The sequence below is a fragment of the Pagrus major genome, chromosome 2 (genome assembly GCF_040436345.1).
Source record: "Pagrus major chromosome 2, Pma_NU_1.0".
NCBI lineage: Eukaryota > Metazoa > Chordata > Actinopteri > Spariformes > Sparidae > Pagrus > Pagrus major.
The window spans coordinates 23,935,767-23,954,758 of record NC_133216.1 but is presented as its reverse complement, the minus strand read 5'-3'; the positions used below and the strand labels follow the sequence as shown (position 1 = coordinate 23,954,758).

At 43.6% G+C, this 18,992-nt stretch overlaps 1 protein-coding gene across 7 annotated transcripts in view; it reads right to left on the bottom strand.

The window, feature by feature from the left end:
• The window catches only part of fli1 (Fli-1 proto-oncogene, ETS transcription factor), a 35,013-nt gene extending 25,511 nt beyond the window's left edge, over nucleotides 1–9,502 (bottom strand). The window contains exons 1-2 of one of the 7 annotated variants that reach the window (XM_073484104.1): nucleotides 9,310–9,502; nucleotides 7,348–7,459 (exon numbers count right to left, since the gene is read on the bottom strand). In XM_073484104.1, coding sequence (XP_073340205.1) covers nucleotides 7,348–7,413 — 66 coding nt within the window. In that variant the 5' untranslated portion in view covers nucleotides 7,414–7,459; nucleotides 9,310–9,502. Of the gene's footprint in view, nucleotides 1–2,533; nucleotides 2,555–3,105; nucleotides 3,250–7,347; nucleotides 7,460–9,309 lie in introns of those variants that run through there. The other 6 variants (XM_073484120.1, XM_073484097.1, XM_073484112.1 and 3 more) reach the window with 6 other exon arrangements.
• Nucleotides 9,503–18,992: the final 9,490 nt, after the last annotated feature.

The following is an 18,992-nucleotide window of genomic DNA, read 5'->3' as shown; positions in this document are numbered from 1 at the left end:
ATACACCAAAAACAACACTATAACTGGGATACTATCTCACCATCTCTATCCTGACTCCACTGTTTTGTAAACTTCCCTCAACTACCATAATCACAACAATTTATAACTGAAACACAGAGAAAATTACTATGATTTTACTTTAGCACTTACAGTTTGTATGAGTTCTCAAACCGGGAACATCAGCCAGATTAAATTATTACGGAAATTATTGTATTTGATTATCAAAAAAAAACATGATTATTGCTTTATTTGATCAAATATTTGGACAATATAATTTGATAATGACTAGCAGCCATCAACGCTCTTCTAATGTTTAAAGTTCCAATCATTTTGATAAACATGTGAAACCATCACAGGCACTTTGCATGAGAACTGATCTAGTGGCAGGTGAAGCCCTCACCCTGTACCGTTTGTTATCACAAGTTATGGAAACCTTTGCAAAATGGTTTACATTTGTAATTGCACTATAGTGCCCTCTGTTGTAATGCTACAGACCCACAGCTGGCTGCTTTGACACAGGTAAAAATAAAGTTTTAACCATCCTTTGTAAACACCGTGGAATAAAAGCTACCTGCATTCTGTTTTAACAAAGTGCTGACGTGGATTAACAAGACAAACTCTCTCTGAAGCTAAACTTTTCTTCGCGCACAGTTAGAAAGACCTAGGCCTTCGCCACACATAAAAATACAACAACAAAAAAAACAACTTTTGGATATACTACTACTTTAATAAAATATTACTCCTCAGGGTAAAGGGTGGATAAAAAAGCTGAACCTCTCCAGAGTATTTAACCATCTCGCCAGAATTAGATTTTCCAGTGATTTCATCAGTGGATCCATCATAGTCTGAACCCTGGCAGCCGAACTCGCTATCTGAGCAGAGCACACCAGCTAGTCTGCGGATGATAAAGTGTAGAAGAGTGAGGGAATGTCTCATTACGGCTCGATAAGGACTCAGTCCACTATTGTTGACCGTTGCACGTTATATTTACAGTGACATATCAGCCTGCGCAATTAAAACCATGATTGGCAAGTGGTGTGTGTCTATCAAGATTGCCGAGCGGGTTTAAAAATAGGAGCACAGCACTCTCGTGAAGGGAAGCTGAAAGGGTGACAGACCAGTGCCAGACCAGTGTCTGTGTTTTCTTTCCAGTATCTCTGAGGAACACACACACACACACACACACACATACTGCCAATGGGAGCTGCAGGCGGTTAAGCTCAGTTTTCTGTCAGTCTCACACTGTCCACAGATACTCTTAAACATTTTGGATTGATTCCCAAGGAGGATCATATCTGAACATACACACCCTGTACACAGGCTCTGAGTCTAAAAAGAAATAAAAGACAACTAAAACATAAATAACATCTGAACTCTATTTTTGCAATATATCTTTCAGCGGCTCTGCACACAAAGGAGAGAGAAGAAAACATCAAATAAATCATGGCTCAGCTGTTAAACTGCAGGCCCCATTAGGAGCATTGTGTGAGTGTGACACCTGCTGGGAGCCACCTCTGCTCTGTTTACATCAGCCAAGTCTATCTCTCCAAATGCGTCACGACGCGTCTGGAGCGGACTGGATATGTATGCAATAGCACCACATCCAGACTGCACGTGTGATTGTTTGACGTTCACACACAGCCATCTAGCAGGAGCCACCCGGGAGGTGGGGGGGGGGCATTCCTGCCTTTTGTTTAAGGAGGAAGAGGAAACCTGTCAGGAAAAGATTGTGTAGGACAGGAAGCTCTCATGGCTAGAGAGCCCTTCCTTTCTTTTAGCGAGCATGAATGCAGCTAGCAGCCAGTCAATTATACCCGAGGATTTCAATTATGATTACATTAGTTGTCACAGCTTCTTGATTTTGTCGCAAACATCCAGGCTGAGACGTTCAGCATGGCGTTCAACCTCCCCAGCCAATATACGCACGATAAAAACAATCACAGCGCTGTGAGCGGTGAATGACGGGATTTAAGTGACTATATGCAGCCTGACATTTTTGTCTGGCCGACGTTTACACTCTTCCAAAACTCACACCACACCCAGCCGCCGCAAACCCGCTACTTTAAATGTCCAAAAAGAAAAACAAGTGGCGCTACTTTTCAGGAACAATAAGACAGAATGCTGCATTCTTCTGAGCTTACACTTGTTAACCGGAGGACACAGACTGAACGCATCGCAGGGTGAACTAATCGGGACTTGCCATTCAACATCTGGTGGCTGCAGCCATAATGCATCTGGAATTTGACCGTCGGGGGGCCAGTAGCCAGTGTTAATGTAGACCAACAGCTCCTGACGACCAACATACCATTTCAAAATAGTTGTGTAACTACATAAGGGACAAGCCAAGGTATCATTGTGAAGCCTTGTGGTTTGAAAGTGTTGCAAACTGAGCAGTTACCGCATGAAGTTACCAAATGACAGCGTTCCTTACGCTTTGACAAAACCTCTGTGCGGCCGGCGGAAGAGAAGGGAGAGAAACTACAAAAAAAATCAACAGCAGCAAAGACAAATAGATGATTTCATGTGTAAATACCAAATCATCACAGTTTTTTCACCCACGACAGGATCTTCGGACCGAGCCGGGCGATGTGCCACACCGCTGTTGCGCAGCTCGACACATCGTATCCAGCGGTACATCCAGTCATGGCTATTGCTCAATCCCCGCAGCCCAGACTAAACCAACCCGTCGGACTCGTGGATAACTTATACATAAACGAAAGTACAGTCTACAGCGCGTTGTCTGAAACAAATAGCCACTCCTTTCTGCCTTTCCCAGACGTGCGTAATTGTGCGCTTGGTCCCCCAAAAATCCAAAGCGTGATTCTGATTTCGCCTTGAATCCAAACCGTAGCGTATCCTCACAAGCGGTCAGCTTATTGAAAAAGGAAAAGTGGAAAAACGTTCAAAGAAAGAGGGGGAAAAAAGAAGGAAATCTGGTTACCGCTTTCAAACCGAGAGAAAAAAGCCGCTCATCGTCGTCAGATTGGAGGTCCCAGCTCACAGACCGACACACAGGAGCATTTCAGCCCATTGCTTAAAAAAAGGAGGCGCAACTCCGAAAAAGCAGTCTCCCACAAACTCATACACCCCGTTCTCCACCCTTACCTTAATAGTTCCGTCCATTTTGCGCAATTTTCAGCGGACCCCGACAATATCCCAAACATGACACGCTCCTGAATTAATTCCAGCCCCCGGTATGTGGCGGAGAGAAAGAGACACTTTTACCGGATTGAGTTTTTTCTTTCCTCTAAATTTGGGAAGTGAAGTCACCACTGTTGAGAAGGTTGAGAAGGAAGCTGTGTGTCACCGAAAAAGCCCTGCCTTCAAAAAAGCAGGATACTGTCCCAGAGAGATAAGGAGGGAAAACAATTGAGTGTTCGCTCCGCTGTTATGTTTTTCTGCTAGGAAATATTTACAGGATGACTGCCTGCGTTGTGCACAGCCATAGCTGGTGTAGCCCGCTGTAGAATGGGGCTGTGTGTTTTTTGCTTTCCCAGTCCTGTCACGGATGGTGTGGAGGGGTTTACTATTTGTCCGACTTATGAATTATTTCTGCACACATTTAACTGAGGTTCTTTCGGGGGATGAGGTTTAACCGTGGCGGGACACTCTTTAAGTTACGCGATCTCATGTTTTAGAGCGCTTTTTGTTCACGCCTACGCTTCAGACTTGCATCTGGCCATGCCTCCATCCCCTCTGTAAATCAGCCTATTCTCCGTTTTATCCTATATTTCACAGTGAAAGCCATACGCTGAATAAAGTTTATCTTTGGATGTGGACAGATGTTCCTCTCAGACTCGCTGCTGATGGAGCTCTAAATCATAAAAAAAAAAAAAAAAAAAAAAAATGGGAAAGAAACCTGAACACCTATGTCAGGAGTTGTTGCAACCTTCTCTCCCTTCTCTCTCCTTTTTTTGTTACAGCTCTCTGTGAAGCTTCTGTGAAGTTTTCCTGAGACACCATTAATAAAATCCAAGCATTCAGCTCCTAACCGCACTATAATCTGAGGGTCTGCTCTACACGTGTGCGTCTGCTGTGGAGCACAGGACTGAATGGAGTGGAAACGCAGCCCGATTCAACAAAAGCGCACACGAAAACGGGACAAAATGTAGATTATTATCATCATTTTAACTGTTCTTGGGTTTGCTGTTGCTCTTCACCGCTCCCCCCTACACGCCTGAGTTAAAACAAGAAAAGAAAGAAAGAAATCCCCTTATCCCCCACCCCCACATAGGTATTTTTTTCTTTTCGTCTGCCCTATGGAATTGCCCTCATCAATTCAAGCATAATTTCAGTGCACATGCTGGACGTGGAGCCAGCTCTGAGCGTGAGCAGACCGATAACACTGCAAGAAAAGGTCACTTTTTCACACATTCACCGCCACATTCAGCAGCCGGTGTTATTTTGTTCAACACAAATGAAACATGTAAAAAACTAACCACTTGGATTTGGACACTTGCTGCACTTTTAAACCCAGAAAATTGTTTCATGGATTTTTCTTTTTTAACAAGCTTGGAAACATATTCCACGGATGTCAAGAAAGTCACATTTGAGAAATAAAAACTTTATTTCGGACAAAGGTCAGATTTTTATAATGTTCAACAGTGGAGCGTGATTTAGCTGGAGTGATGATGATGATGATGATGATGATGAATATTTCTTGCAGTGTTGGGGTTCTGCCTCGGGGAGCGGCATCAGAGTGGCCAAACAGAGACCGCGCCGCCGCAGCGACTGACAGCAGGGCCGGCCTGTCTGCTCTCGACTTGGGGGTCTGGTGGGGCTGAGGGCCCCCACCCTTGGGACCACCACATCTGGATCCTGCTAAGGGTCAAGGCTTCTCCTGCCTGAGGCCAGTTCAGACTCGTGTAATTAAGGGAGACACCTTGTTTAACTCTTCAGTGACTGGTTTGGTTTCTTTTCTTTTTTTTCTTCTCCTATGCATTCCGGTGTCTGAAGTTTTAATGTATGCATTTTATTAAAGGGAGACTGTTGATAAAGTGTGACTTCACATCTCTTAAAATACTCACTTATTTTGGTTTTATTCTGTGATGCACGTCTTTGGATTTATAACATCAGTTTCCATTAATAGAAAGGCAAGTTTACACTCTACTCCACTGAAGAGTCCAAAATAAGTTTACATTGTGTAAATAATTGAAGTGCAGCGTTAGGAAACTGTGCAGGATGCTTGTCAAGTGATAGAAACCCCCTCAGAAGTCCGACTTTTCTAATCTAACCACATCTCACCAACAGTTTGACAGGATCAGCCCCCTCTCTGCATTAAAATACCTGCCATCACAGTCACACAGCTTATTAGGAAGACTGGGGGTCCAGGACCTACCAAGACCATAATGAATACAGCGGTAACAAACATTTTGGAAGGCCAATAAACAGATGCAAGTCGGTTTACACAGTGAACCACAGAACATCTGGCTTGACGCTGGAACTAGACAGCCAGACATTTCTTCCTTACACCACGAGCCAGTAGCTCCTCTGTCTCTCCGCTGGGGCAACCAGCCAGAGGGGGGCGGACACTGTGCACACTTTGTGTTTTTTAGCAGTCTTTCGATTGTGGGGCACATCCTTTTCTTTTTCAAGCTTATGTGAAGATCAGTAAGGTTTAGGGGAGAATTTGGTTACAGTCTGACATGAGAGAAAGTGAGGATTGAGACAAGTGAAAGCAGGGAATAAAGTCAAAGAGGCTGCTTTAATCAGGGACATTTTCGTTAGCAGTACTGAGTAGATTCTGCCTCCTTGTATAAAACAATATTTCTTGTAGTGTAGCTGATGAATTTCATACATGGGAACCTCATTTGAGGTGGAAGCTGCAGCACCGACTGTTGTCAGCGGAGTGTTATTTCCAACAAAGAAATAGTCCCAGCCACACGAGCCCTGCGCCTCAGCTCGCTGTTTATCAGACTTGTATTCAGATCATTCCTCCTGTCGTGCTAAAAGACAGCCCGAGTCAAAATACCGAGGGCAAAAACGTGGAGTCTGCACTGCAGCACATATAAGCACGAACTGTCTGGCCCCTCGCTCTAGGCCATAATTAATTTGAGATTTATTTTTATTGGAGAGTTCCAGTCTCGCCCGGCCTTAACCAAACAAAACCAAATGCTGGGCCGTGGATTCGCTTGAATGAGGAATATTTCTTTAAAATTTCGTATCGAGGCGTGCCACATTCAGACCAATATCTCCATGAATGTGAGGGAGGGAGGGAGTGGAGCAGTTGCACGTGAAAGGAAAAAAAAAAAAAAAACAATAAAAAAAATACACGCAATCTCCGATTCCTGGCAGGATAAAACAAAAACACGACTGGAATCATAAGAAACAGAAACAATCTTGCTTGCAGATGCAAGTACTGTAAAACTAACAGCTCCCTCTCTCACACACACACACTTGCCTGCTGTGTTTTCAAGGAGCAAAAAAAAAAAAAAAAAAAAAGGTTTTAAAAGCATATTCCCCCCTCAAACTCCCAGCTCTATTCAACTCTCACACAACAAATCAGGAATTGTTCTGGGCCCTGAGACGCCGGCTCTCTCTCTCTGCAGTGGCACAAACGCTGTGGCTGCATGAAAAGAGCCCTTATTCAAAGGGGGAATAAGTCTTCAAAACATTAACCAAAGTCGCCCTTGGAAAAATACCTTGATTATGAAGATATTACCATAGCTCTCCTCGCGCACAATGGCGCGTTTTTAATGAGGCACAATCCGAGCAGTCACTCTTTCGCGGATCATTATGATGGATGTGAGCAAAGCGTCACGCACAGCCTTTCCCGAACGAACTGACACGACTGCGGGGGTGAAAAGTGCGCGTTGAAGCTGGCAGTGTGCGGGCTTTACATGTTTGTTTTTTTAATATATTTAGAAATAGAAATATTGAAGGGTTTCAGTGCCCCAGATGTGAAGCAGTTGCAGGTACTCATGCTGCGCAATGCGAGACGCGGTTTTCTATGCGAAAACCAGATGTGCGCTGTTTGCTTTATTTACATTCTCGAGACACACAGAAAGAGAGAGAGAGAGATGACGTCAAACTTGATAATGAGCCACAACAGCAGCCTTTTTGACGACAGAATGTAAAGCTACAGGTGTTGAACTCGCATTATAAATGTTTTCAACAAGTCTTTTTTTTATTCTACTCAGAAAATGCACTGTAAACTATGACTTCTTTATAATGCAAATTGATGGAAGCTCATCGTTTCCGGGTTACTGATTGTTTTAAACACTCGGTATGAGGGTGAAAAATGGAGGAAATGTAACGAGATGTGTTGGAAGATCACAGCCCGAGTAAAAAAAGAAAAAAAAGAAAAGAAAGAAAAGAAAGGACCCCAGTTCACCCCTCCAACATTACCTGATCGAAGAGGCGGTGGTGTCTTACCTTGACGTAAGACGACGTGTCAGGGACAGTTTGAAACATGTCTACTTGGCAGACAGGCCCAAGGGTGCTCAGTGTCCAATGGGCCCTGAGGGAAAAAAGATTGAGAAAGGGCCATTTATTATTATTTGTTTCATTATTAATATATGATTTCGTTTTAATCCTGTGTTCTTTTCATGACAACCAACAAAAAAAAGGTTCAAACTCAAGCCCCTTTCTTGTCGCCCACACATCACTTTACACTTGACATGACAGCTACGTGCTGTACAGCAAACATCCATCCCACACGGGCCAACCACGGGTTACCACTTCCACCAAAATAAAGGGAAAGTCAAATTTGCTTAATTCCCCCCTCCTCTCCTCTCCTCTCCTCTCCTCTCCTCTCCTCTCCTCTCCTCTCCTCTCCTGTATGTCTGACTGCACACATAATCCTTTGATTCATTCATAGAGAGCTCATTTCTCTCCAGAGCGCTCAGAAGTATTAGATACGGGATAGGTTTTAATCACCGCCTGTCCTTACATTAACAACACCAACAGATGGAAACGACACCATACTAACCCACTGCTAACATGGATGAGTTAGTCCAAGTCGCCCAATAGGAGCTGCAATGGCAGCTAGAAGAAGAGGGCCCCATCCCCAACCCCCATCACGTTCTCCCCCTAAAGCTTACCACATATTGAAACACTTTTCGCTTTAATAAGTGCAGCTTACAAAGTCTCGGGTGAAAGGGCACTTAGAGGACGGTGTCTTTAGCCCTTCCCTCCCCTGCGCAATTATGAGGAGGGCAGTGGCACATACCGCCACAGATGGCTGTTATATAGACTGTGTGATAAAGCAAATGAACGTATATGGACCTCTATATTGGCATTCAGGACGCACCGTTAACATATCTTAACAAGGCCGCAGGGACGCGGCTCTGCTGTGCAGTAGCACGGCGCGCTCTGACCTGTCGGGATTATAAATACACAATCAGGGAGCCTTTAAACGAGTCTGCAGTTTGGGCGTAATTAGTGTTGGATGCAGATCACGGGGCCCCCCTTGTGATCTCGAGCCAGTACCTGACAGACAAATTCAGACCGAAGAAAAGAAAAATGAAACAATAATAAAAATAAAAAACACACACAAGGAGGCTTTTACCTCCCTCCTCTCTCTCTTTTTTTTACAGCGCAATTTTTTAAAAGAATTTCTGCCCCATGATAAATTAGCCAAGGGAGGAGGGCTTATATATGAACGTGGCACGGTTTAAATACTTGTAGGGGACCAATGTTTTTCTCTCTCTCTTTTTTTTTTTTTTGGTCTTCTCGGCTCCTGCAGGCAAACGCAGGGCTCGCCTCATAAAGTTCCCCAAATGCATCCAATTTCTACGCGGTAAAAAAGAGCATAGGATACGGCATCTGCAGCCAATTAGGCGGAGGAGGACTGGTGAATAACGGCGTGAACCTCCCTCCGAGACAGCCCCGTGGGCCGGGACCCCTCTAGTGTTACATTTTAAGCATCTTACCTTTGCTGTTATCCATCATAAACGAGAGCCGAGTGATTTTCAGCTGAGACGCAGTCCACTTTTTAATTTATTTATTCATTTGTTTTAAAAACCTCACATGTAGACTTTCCCCAAAAGTAAGAGTGACGAGAAAAAAAATCATTATTTTTCGATGGCAGAACTCACATTTAACTCTAAAACTTCAACAAACAAGACGCATCAACACAAAGACTGACAGAGACACGCTGTCATGGCACACACCTCCTCTCCTTTATGATCGATTAACGTGCAATTCACTTTTTTTTTTAAAGTGTGACTGAGCATCAATAAAAGCAATAAAACAAGTGGGAACGACCCTCTCTCCCTCCTTTACGCACACCTTCGCTGCAGACTTTGCACCGAGCAGGACTTCAGCGAACTCGGAACCGCTTCGTGTATATTTTCTGTCCTCACTCACCTGTCGTTTTTCCCTGTCGCTCGTCTGATCCTTTTTTTGTTGTTTTCCTCTCGATCCTAATCACTCCTCCGTCTCTTTTAAATAATTAGTCCCGTCCAGGCAAAGCCGTTTCCCGAAGATGATGACAGTGAGTTATTTTGGAAAAAAAGGGGGCTGTAAAGGAGCGCCCGGTGTATGAATGGAAATGTTGCTGAGATGGGAGAGCCGCGACCAATGAGCAGCGAGAGAAAACCTCCCCTCGCCTGCCGTGTGAGGCCACTGAACCATGAAATAAGGGAAAAGCAGAGAGAGAAAGAGCGTCGTAAATCTGCTTTATGCAGCCTTTTGGTACAGCAAAGTGTCGGGAAGAATGTGAAAAATATATATTTGTTGTTTTGTTTGATATATTTCACCAGTTATTGGTGTTAACTTAAGATTAATTTCACACAGCACTGTGGATGTCGGATGAACGGTGGTTGGTGTGGGTAAACTGCTGTGCGCACTTCAAACGCACCACGAACATCACTGAAAAAACATTCGTTTTTCAAGAAAACTGCCATTGAACGCCTCTCACCTGTACACTTCGCTTCTCTTGACTAATGGCTGGACAAAGTGTTTTCATGGACGCATTTCGGCTTTATTAAAACTAAGAATACCATTTTATTTGACACATTTTCCCAAAAGAAAAGAAAAGAAAATTAAGAACATTTTGGCGAGGGAATAAACCACCATTCACAGGGATCAAGCAGCGTGTAGATGGACTCTCTTTCTTTGAGTTTCACACCTCATCTCTGCAAAACAACCCGTCATATTAGGAGTAAATTCACAAAACACACTTCGAATGACTTTAAATCAGCTGGATGCATTTCAACAACCAGCCATCAGCAGCTTTCCTGCATGTTCTCGTGCGTCCTCACGGTGACAGTTCCCGCAGGAATAAGCCTTACACCAGCAGTTCCTCTGCAGCAGGTTTTTGTCTTTTTCCTGCTCAGTTGACCCCACTCACTTCACTAACTTCATTTCCTTCACATTGCTGCCCTCGTCTTCGACCAAAGAGTCCCCCCCACCCGCCCCCCACACCCAAAGGATGTGGGGCAATTCACGGTGAGGAAAAAGTCGCCCAACCATGGCATTTTATAGCCTCATCAAGGTCGCTGTTTCACGCAGAGCAAACGAAGTGAAGCAGAAGAAGTCGCCTGTAACTCTGTGCGTCGCAGAGCCCGAGATGGGTGAGAGAAGTGGGATCTTTGGCTGTCATTTTTAAGCCTATTTCACGTGTTTATGGCATCAAGCATCCATCAAAAAAAAAAAAAGACATAAAAAAGATGCATTCGTCTCGCTCATGATCAGACTGTGGAAATGCAGCAGGCCTAGGTCATTTTCTGGCAGATAGCGAGGTAATGACATAACCGTCTCAGAGAGAAAAGAAAAAAAATGTCTGGAAAGGTTTGGAAGAAATCAAATAAGGACACTCCATTACTGAAAATAATCACTTACAAACACAGTGCAAATCTTAAGACACAATATTATAGACTGACTTCACTGACTTTTTACAGTGTTGGGGTCATCTGGTAAAAAGGTCGTCTTTCATCACGGGCTAGACCTTGTGTTTGTTGCGCCGTTTCCTAATGCAATGATTAAAAACAACAACACTGATAATAGTGTTCCCAGCAAGAAACAATGGGCGGAAATCCCAACATCCGTTTTACTGAAAAATGGCATTCAGCGCCTGCTGTGTTGCCTTCCTCAGGATACAGTGGAAGAAGTTTTCTAACACATTTGAACAGCAACTATTAAATTCTCAACAAAACAAAAAGGAAAGGAAAGACACCCTGGGCCTATGTAGTATACTACTGTACTGAGCTGATATTATTAATATAGAAAGAGGCATCAGCTGGTTTACCTGGACAGCATCAGATGATTCATCAAAAGTAAAAACAATCATCTGGATCTGTCTTAAAATGAGATCCACTGTTCTTTACTAGAAACACACTGTTTAACCTCAGACATCAGTTAACATAATGACAGTGTTGTAGTAGCCGGCACAAGAGTCATGCCTGAGTAAAAGTAAAGATCTTGCTCTAAAATAATACTTTAGTAAAAGTGAAACTCACCCACAGAGATAGTACTTGTCTAAAGGTCTTAAAGTATCTGATATTAGAAGTGCTTTGGTGTCAATAGTAATTTTCTGTACTTAAATGTACTTAAAGGTGCAATATGTGAGAATTTTTTGCTTGCAATGTTCTAAAATTAACGACAGTTTTCATCAAAATGTGAAGAAATAACAGTTTTGGACATTTTGACAAACACATCAATGTATTGTGTTGTAGAGATATCAACTGGCATGCTAACCAGCTAGCCCCAGGTTTAAAAAACCCTCTTTCTCCAAGTGGTCAAAAGGTCCTGTGCTAGCCGTGTAAAACACCAAATCTCTGGTTAGCTGCACTACTAACTGAGCTAACAAGCTAACAGTAGCTACAGTCATAAACGTGTATATAGTTAGCAGCAGCTTAGCTACCCTGGTGATGCGTAAGGAGTTCATCTGGTGGCCAATTCTTGCATATTGCACCTTTAAGTATTAACAGTAGGTGGCAAGTAAAAGTAAATTATACCATTATTACATGTATGTATATACTGTATACTACAGGTCGACCGATAATTGGCTTGGCCGATTATTGTGTTTGATATTCAGCATCAGAATCTATATTTTTTACCGACTGCTAATGAAGCAAATTAAATCCAAAATGCACTGCTTTGGCTCTGATGCAGTATGTAATCTGCAAAGTAACTAGTAACTAAAGTTATCAAATACATTTAGTGAGTACAAAGTACAATATTTGCCTCCAAAATGTAGTGGAGAGGACTTATGAAGAAGCAGAAAATGGAAATACTAAAGTAAAGTACAAGTACCTGAAAATGTAATTAAAAAAAGAACTGTACTTGAGTAAATGTACTTAGTTACATTCCCTCACTGCATAATGACATTTCAAATAGCACCATGTCAGTTTTCAGAGGTTTTGCTTCAGTTGTCTCCAACTTTGTCACACTGATTGCTCGGCCTTATGTGGCAACACTGCTCCTTTTATAAGGAGGTGAAAAAAAACCAGAATATATTTGCAAATGCTTCAACTCCTCCGTCTGGTTGTTTCATCAAGTCTTGCAGCATTCAGGACTTCTTGTTTTTGCCATGGTACTGACATAAAATGTGGAATGTGGCTGTGAGGTGATTATGCCTCTTGGTAAGACTCTGGTGTGTCTTAGTTGTCTTTCATGATTATTTAGCCCATATGTATATATATATATATATATATATATATGCTTTAATGCTGTTGCAAACTCCTTCTGCACTTTTACAGCAAACCTAATCCCATCAGCAGTGAAGCCAAACAATCTGCCATCAACAGTTTCCCATATGCAGCCCGCTGCCAGTCTTTCCTCAGTGGTATGTTAACATTTCAGAGCTCCTTCTCTTGGGATTCCACCAAAAACACTTGTATTTGAGATGATGTGGGCAACATACAGACATCTGCGATTACATCGCCTAGAGTAAATGAAGCTCCTTACTCTGAACTGTAATGAGTTATTTATTTAGTTGAAGGGGCTACCGAGAGATGATCTGGAGATGGAAATCGGTCCCATTCCAGCCCTTTTTTTTTTTTTTGGCTCCTCAGGGAGAGAGAAAATGGCAGTGTGGCACCAGGGAAGGCAGGGCAGAATATCAAATCTCTTCACGCAAACTTCCAGGCAGTCTTGGGCAGACATGGAACAGCATGTAAGCAAAGGGCTCGTGTTCAAACGAGTGGACGTCTTAATATTTGTGTAACTTTTATGTACTGAATTACAGCTTGAAAGATTTAAGCAAGGCCTGGTGGTGATGCATTTCTTTACACTTTAACTCCTCATGGAAGCCTTAACCACACTCTCTCTACACTTACATATAATAAACTGTAATGATGACAGCACGGCTTCTTTTGTTGCAAGAAAAAGGTTAGAAAAGGAGCCTCAAAGTTAGGATGGTTTGCTGAAACAACACAACTTGGAGCATGGACCAACTTATCAAAACTCTTCCTCCGCCTGTCCATTGAAAATATCTCCCACAGAGCGCAGACAGCAGCCCACTTGTGTGTGCGGTGATAATTAGCAAGGGGAAGTATTAAATTAAAGCAAGGCAGTCATTTTATGAGGCAAGCATTTATGAAGGTAATAGCATCCCTATAAATTAACGACCTCCCAATGCCCTCCTGATGTGTTGCCACTCATCAGGTCCAGAGCAAAGCGCTGATACGAACACTGTGTGACCTCATCTGCTCAGTCTGGGTATTCTCGCCCCGGGGGGTTTAGGCTGAGATGAGAGCTTGGGAGAGGTGGAGGGACATGTGGTGTCGAGACAAAATGCATGTTATCATTATATACAATATGCTCTGGTATGCACTTAATCAAAAGGAAAGAGGGTGCATAGGTGCTCTGTGCAACTGCAGTCCGTGTCCATATAATCACTTTTCATAGCACCACAAACTACAGGGAATTTCTCTTTTTCTGAGGGTATATACATGGATTTCCCAGACCACTTATCTTATGTCAATTCAGCTGTAAGCGTGGACACACCCTGCCTCTAGTCCAGACTGGGCATTGGAGGCAAGGTGCTCACTTTACAGTTTAAATCAATCTCGGTTGCCGGAGGGGGGGGGGGAGTCATCCCTACATGAATAACACGAGGCTGAAATAAAGCCCCTGAAAATGACTGCTCGTGTGGAAAAAAGCAGGGCGAGCAGGAGCAGGAGAAAAGCAGTGCCATTTAGAAAGCCTAAATCATCCCCTGGACTATAAATCCACTGACCGCTCATCATTCAGCAGCATTTTAAAAAGCCCTTAAAGAAAAACACAGAGTGAAATGAATATGCTGTCACCTCTCATTTGGGTCTGGCCCGCTGGCTCAATAAGAAAAGTGTTGTTCCCTGGAAGGCTGCTGGCCCGGGCTGAGCTCTCAGGTTTAGGGTTTACCCCTGTCCCGCATTCTCAAGGCTTTTACTTTGAGGCCCGCGTCTCTCTTTCCTCCCCCACGTCCCCCCAGACATGTCTGACAGGCTGAACTCGATGTGGGCTGCTCACCAGACTACAAAAATCATTCATCTGTGCCTTCAGACGGTCAAATCTGGATCTAATAAAGGGAGCTTGCCTATTGATCCTATTCATGGGGAGAGCCACTGCCAACTGTCACCACTGGAGGGCCCTCTGGCTCAAGCTAGGAGCGGCTCATTGAGGACTGTGGTGCCCATTTGTTCAAAAAGGGAAACATTATGAACAAGCTGGGAAGATTGTTATTATTATTTGTGTGTAAATTAGTTCAGGTGATTCATTGTTATTACTATTTTTACTTTTGTGTTTATGTTTTTGTTCCAACCAATCATGTTGATCTGGCGACACAGTAAACCATCTTGAGGAAACATCTCTCCTCTTGTATTATATATTCAGACGCTAACCTGTGATTTTTTCAAAGGCAACACACTGTCGACAAATACGACCTCAAGAGATTGACATCTGCAAGATAAGATGTTTGTTTCCTCTTCTGACCTGTTTGAGGCTTTCAAAGAGGGCCTTGTGGGGTTATTGAGGCCAAAGACAACAACAGCCTCCCACATTTTCACCTGTGGCACAAACAAACATGTGAAACAGGAAACATACGCCACCGTGCACTCACACAGTGCTTGCCAGATGAGGGCAGGGCATTGTTTTCTTTTTTAGCATTCAAGTGAAGCACAATGAAAGGCCACAAAGCAACACTAGAAACATCCTCACAGGACTGCACGGGGATAGGGAGGCATCTCAGAACGAGAGAGGAGAGAGAGAGAGAGAGAGAGAGAGAGAGAGAGAGAGAGATGGAGACGGAGAGTGAGTCACTTTTAGGGTTGTGTTTATGTGTGGGTGAGGGCACTACCCCAAACGCCTAGGCAAACCACAGCATTCCACGCCGGGTCTTAAAGAGACAGAGCGACGCTGTCGTCGTATTTGGGGAGTAAAGTGTTAACATATGGCGATGGCTATTTGAGACGGCTGGTGAGACGCACAGAAGCCTGTAGGTGGCCGTGCCAGCTCTCTGATTGCCGTCTGACAGAAGGCCTCATCAGCTCCGACAGTACGTCAGGTAGTGTTTCAGGAACAAACAAAAAAAAACAAGTAGGTTTAGAGATTTTTGTTTCAGTCAGGCAAAGTGACAGCAAATGATAAAAAGTCCAAAAAACATCAACATTTTCACAACATAAGTCAGACAGGCATTTAGTTTTGGTTTGTGTCATGCTGCTGCTAAAAATACTAGTTTTAGATGTTGTGTATGTGCACTGCAGCGATCCAGTGATAGAGGGCAGAGTTGAGCTGTGAAACAAGCGTGACAGCAGCAGCAGTGTGTTGTGTCAGGCTTGTGATTGAAACTTTTCTCAGTAAGTTACAAAACCTTCAAAAACAACGTTTGGATGGTATATAGTGTCATACTGTCTGTTTTTGTTGTTGTAATCACTGATTTTTATCTTGTGCTGCTGCTTGTCTCGGCCAGGACGCCATTAAAAAAGAGACTTTTGAATCTCAATGGGAGCTATCTTGGTTCAATGTACCACAAGGAACTTCAAACTGGTTAGAAGTCAGTCTCAGTTTAATACTGGTGCCACTGTATGATTTACATAAGCAAACAAGGCCATCAGGGAGAAGACTGGCTATTCCTGTTCAATTAGTTTCTCTTAAATGCCCGACACAGGGTCAGATTCTGACTTATTTGGTCATAAAATTTAAACAATTTCTTATAGCAGAGTGCTGAGGATGAATTGAGGAGTCTCACAGCCTGAGGTGTTCTGTAGTCTGGTGGTATGGCACTAAAATAAAGTTGACATTGCTTCACCATCATTGTCTTTTGTCCACAGCGGCCACCGGAAGCAACGCAACATGAACACTCCTTGTAGTATCTCTAGATAAGTGTTAACAAGTTAAACAAGTTAAACAAGTACTATGCTTCCTATGAAGTCAGCTGACGTGAATGAAATATATATAGATTTATTTAAAATTCTCTGCAACATGAGTGACAGGTGTGAACAGCCAGAGCTGGATTTACAACATTTCTCAGTCTTTTATGATATCCATTGTTGTGGGCACACTTTTGGTTGTTTTATGGATGTCCCTTACATCCAAAACATTCACTGTATATTGTAAAGCTCGGAAACAAAGCATAGTGAAAGCATCCTCCATCCATAGACAGACAGCAGTGTGGGTGAGCAGCACAACGATTACAGGCCCAGATTGCATGTAGAGGAAGAAAAAAAGCTCGCTGCTAGGAAGAGAGCGAACGAAGACGAGAAAGAGAATGAGAAAACGAGAGCAGTGTGTAGGTGTGAGGAGGGAGGTGAGAGCATGGCGGTGGTGGTGTTGTGTTGACAATCGGGTGGTTAGAGAGAGAGAATGAAGCTCGGGGATGACAGAAAAAGAAAGTGTGTTGGTAAGGGGGCGCTTTGGAGAAAGGGCTTCTGAGAAGGAAAGAGAGGATGCAGAGGAGGAAATGAAATGGAGGTTAGGGGGCAAAAAGAGAAACAGCCTGTTTCCTCCCTGAAAATCCATGGCACAATGTGAACTTCACATCCTTAAACCGTCAACTGAGCTCTAAAAATAACCCCCGTTTCTGCACCGTAAGAGGTGGGAGTGGGAGTAGGGGGTGAGCGAGGTGTGGGTGAGTGAGGGCGGCTGGCGGTTGGAAATGGGAATGAGTCTGGGAGTGAAAAGTTGGAGAGAAACAAAGAAACACCAGCCTGCCAGACAGTGGTGATGAGAGATGGGCCAGAGATTGCATGGCTGCTTGTGCATGTGCGTGAGAGAGAGAGACAAAGCTGGAGAGAGATAGAGAGAGTGGGAGTCAAAGTGTGAAAGTGGAAGAGAGAGAACGCTGGCCGGCCTCGACCCCAGAAACTCAGTTGTCACAGGACTTTCACTTTTAAATGATGATTTAGATGATGATGATTTAGAAAATACTACACGTCTTTCATCGGTAGTTCAAGTAGTCTTGAACACTGAAGCAACCTTGATGAAGAAAAGGCCCGATGTTCACCTGCTGACTGACTTAGGAATTCTAAGAAATTTGCAAGTACTTTTGTTCCACTGACACACCAGTTCCTTCACCCTGATAATGCTTCCTGGTGCTGAAGGCATGAAAGTGTGGGTTTTATTTGACTGCCAATGTGATTTTTTTTTTTTCAGAACTCTCCTCCTGCCCCCGAGAAACACCTCATGACCACCTCTGTGTGAGCCAAGTGTAAACCCACTGTGACATTGCCTACTGTTTTGTAGCCTTGAGTTTGGCATGACGGTCATCACCATCTTGTTTTTTTTTTTTGCTGCCAGATGTGTCCATACTTGAGCGAGAAGGTAGAAGTGGGAGGCAATGCAGTGGTAGCCGCTTGTCAATCACAAGGTAGCCAAGCCCTAAATCATACCCTGCTATCAGCTATTTTACTCCATATGGGTCCTTAAACTCAACAAGAAATTGTTTTTCTGAGGTAATGAATTAGGTGAGAAGTAGGGTCATTTCCTCATAAGCTCACATGCAATCAGACTTCTTTTTGAAACCAGTGGAGTTGTCCCCTGCTGGCTATTAGCATGCAGGTTTAAAGCACTTCTCTGTCCATATTTCAGACACCCAATGGTGCCAGCTTAATCGGTCAGTGGACAGCGTCTGGACATCTTGGGATCAGACTTGGAAAACTGGCATGGAAGCAGGAATTTGAAGTTCTCACATGGGCTTACCAGCCAGTCATATTAGTTTCAAATTTTCTGGAAAATCATCATGCCCACAAACAAAGCACTGCAACGTAGGGAAATGGAAATTTCTATATTGCCTAAAGGACATGAAGTGGCCGCCTGTTGTAACGTGTCTGAGCCACCACCCACTAAGATTCTAGCTAACAGCATTAAGTACAGCCTCACCTGTATATGATGCAGCTCCACCCACACAGACAGATGAAACAAACCTGTCCCCTTCTCAAGTTCAGGCATAATCAGGCATCATATTGGCACTGGTGAGGCCACGAGACATGACACTGAAGAAAGAATCCCTGGGCTGGACAAGTTGGTTTAATGTGCAAGAAAAATGTGACATGGCGTTTCAGCCTATACTATAGCAAACGCATTCCACATTCTTCCCAGAGCCGACAGCACACTGTGTGTCCGCTCTGCTTTGTTCTCCACAATGGCTCTCCAACATGGCCACTGGGAAATTGAGATGGAAGAAAACGGCTGTGAAAAACCAGCATTCAGCAGCAACAGGCAGTGGAATTTACGCTTTTAAAGTTATGCCAGTGGTACTTTGTGGCATCCCGTGGAAAACCTGCCTAGTGTATTAGGATAATGTCCTCATTTTACAGCTGCTCTTCCAGCAAACATCTCCAGCACCTGGAAGAAATCCCATCCAGATTTCAGTCCAGTGCCCTCAAGCTAAATCCCATCAAAATGCTGTTTTGATCCTGGATCAGGTTGAATTTTGGGCCAAGTTGTATTTAAAAACAGCTTGTTCGAGAATGGCCTACTCCAGGCTCAGCAATATAAGTAAGAGCATTCCTAGGACTTTGTTCATATTACCGCAAGTTCATCAGGTACTTTGCAGTGTTCTGCTACATGCACTCACTGAGAGGAATGGGCTCCTCGATGTCAGGATGCATTCACTTATCTGAAACATG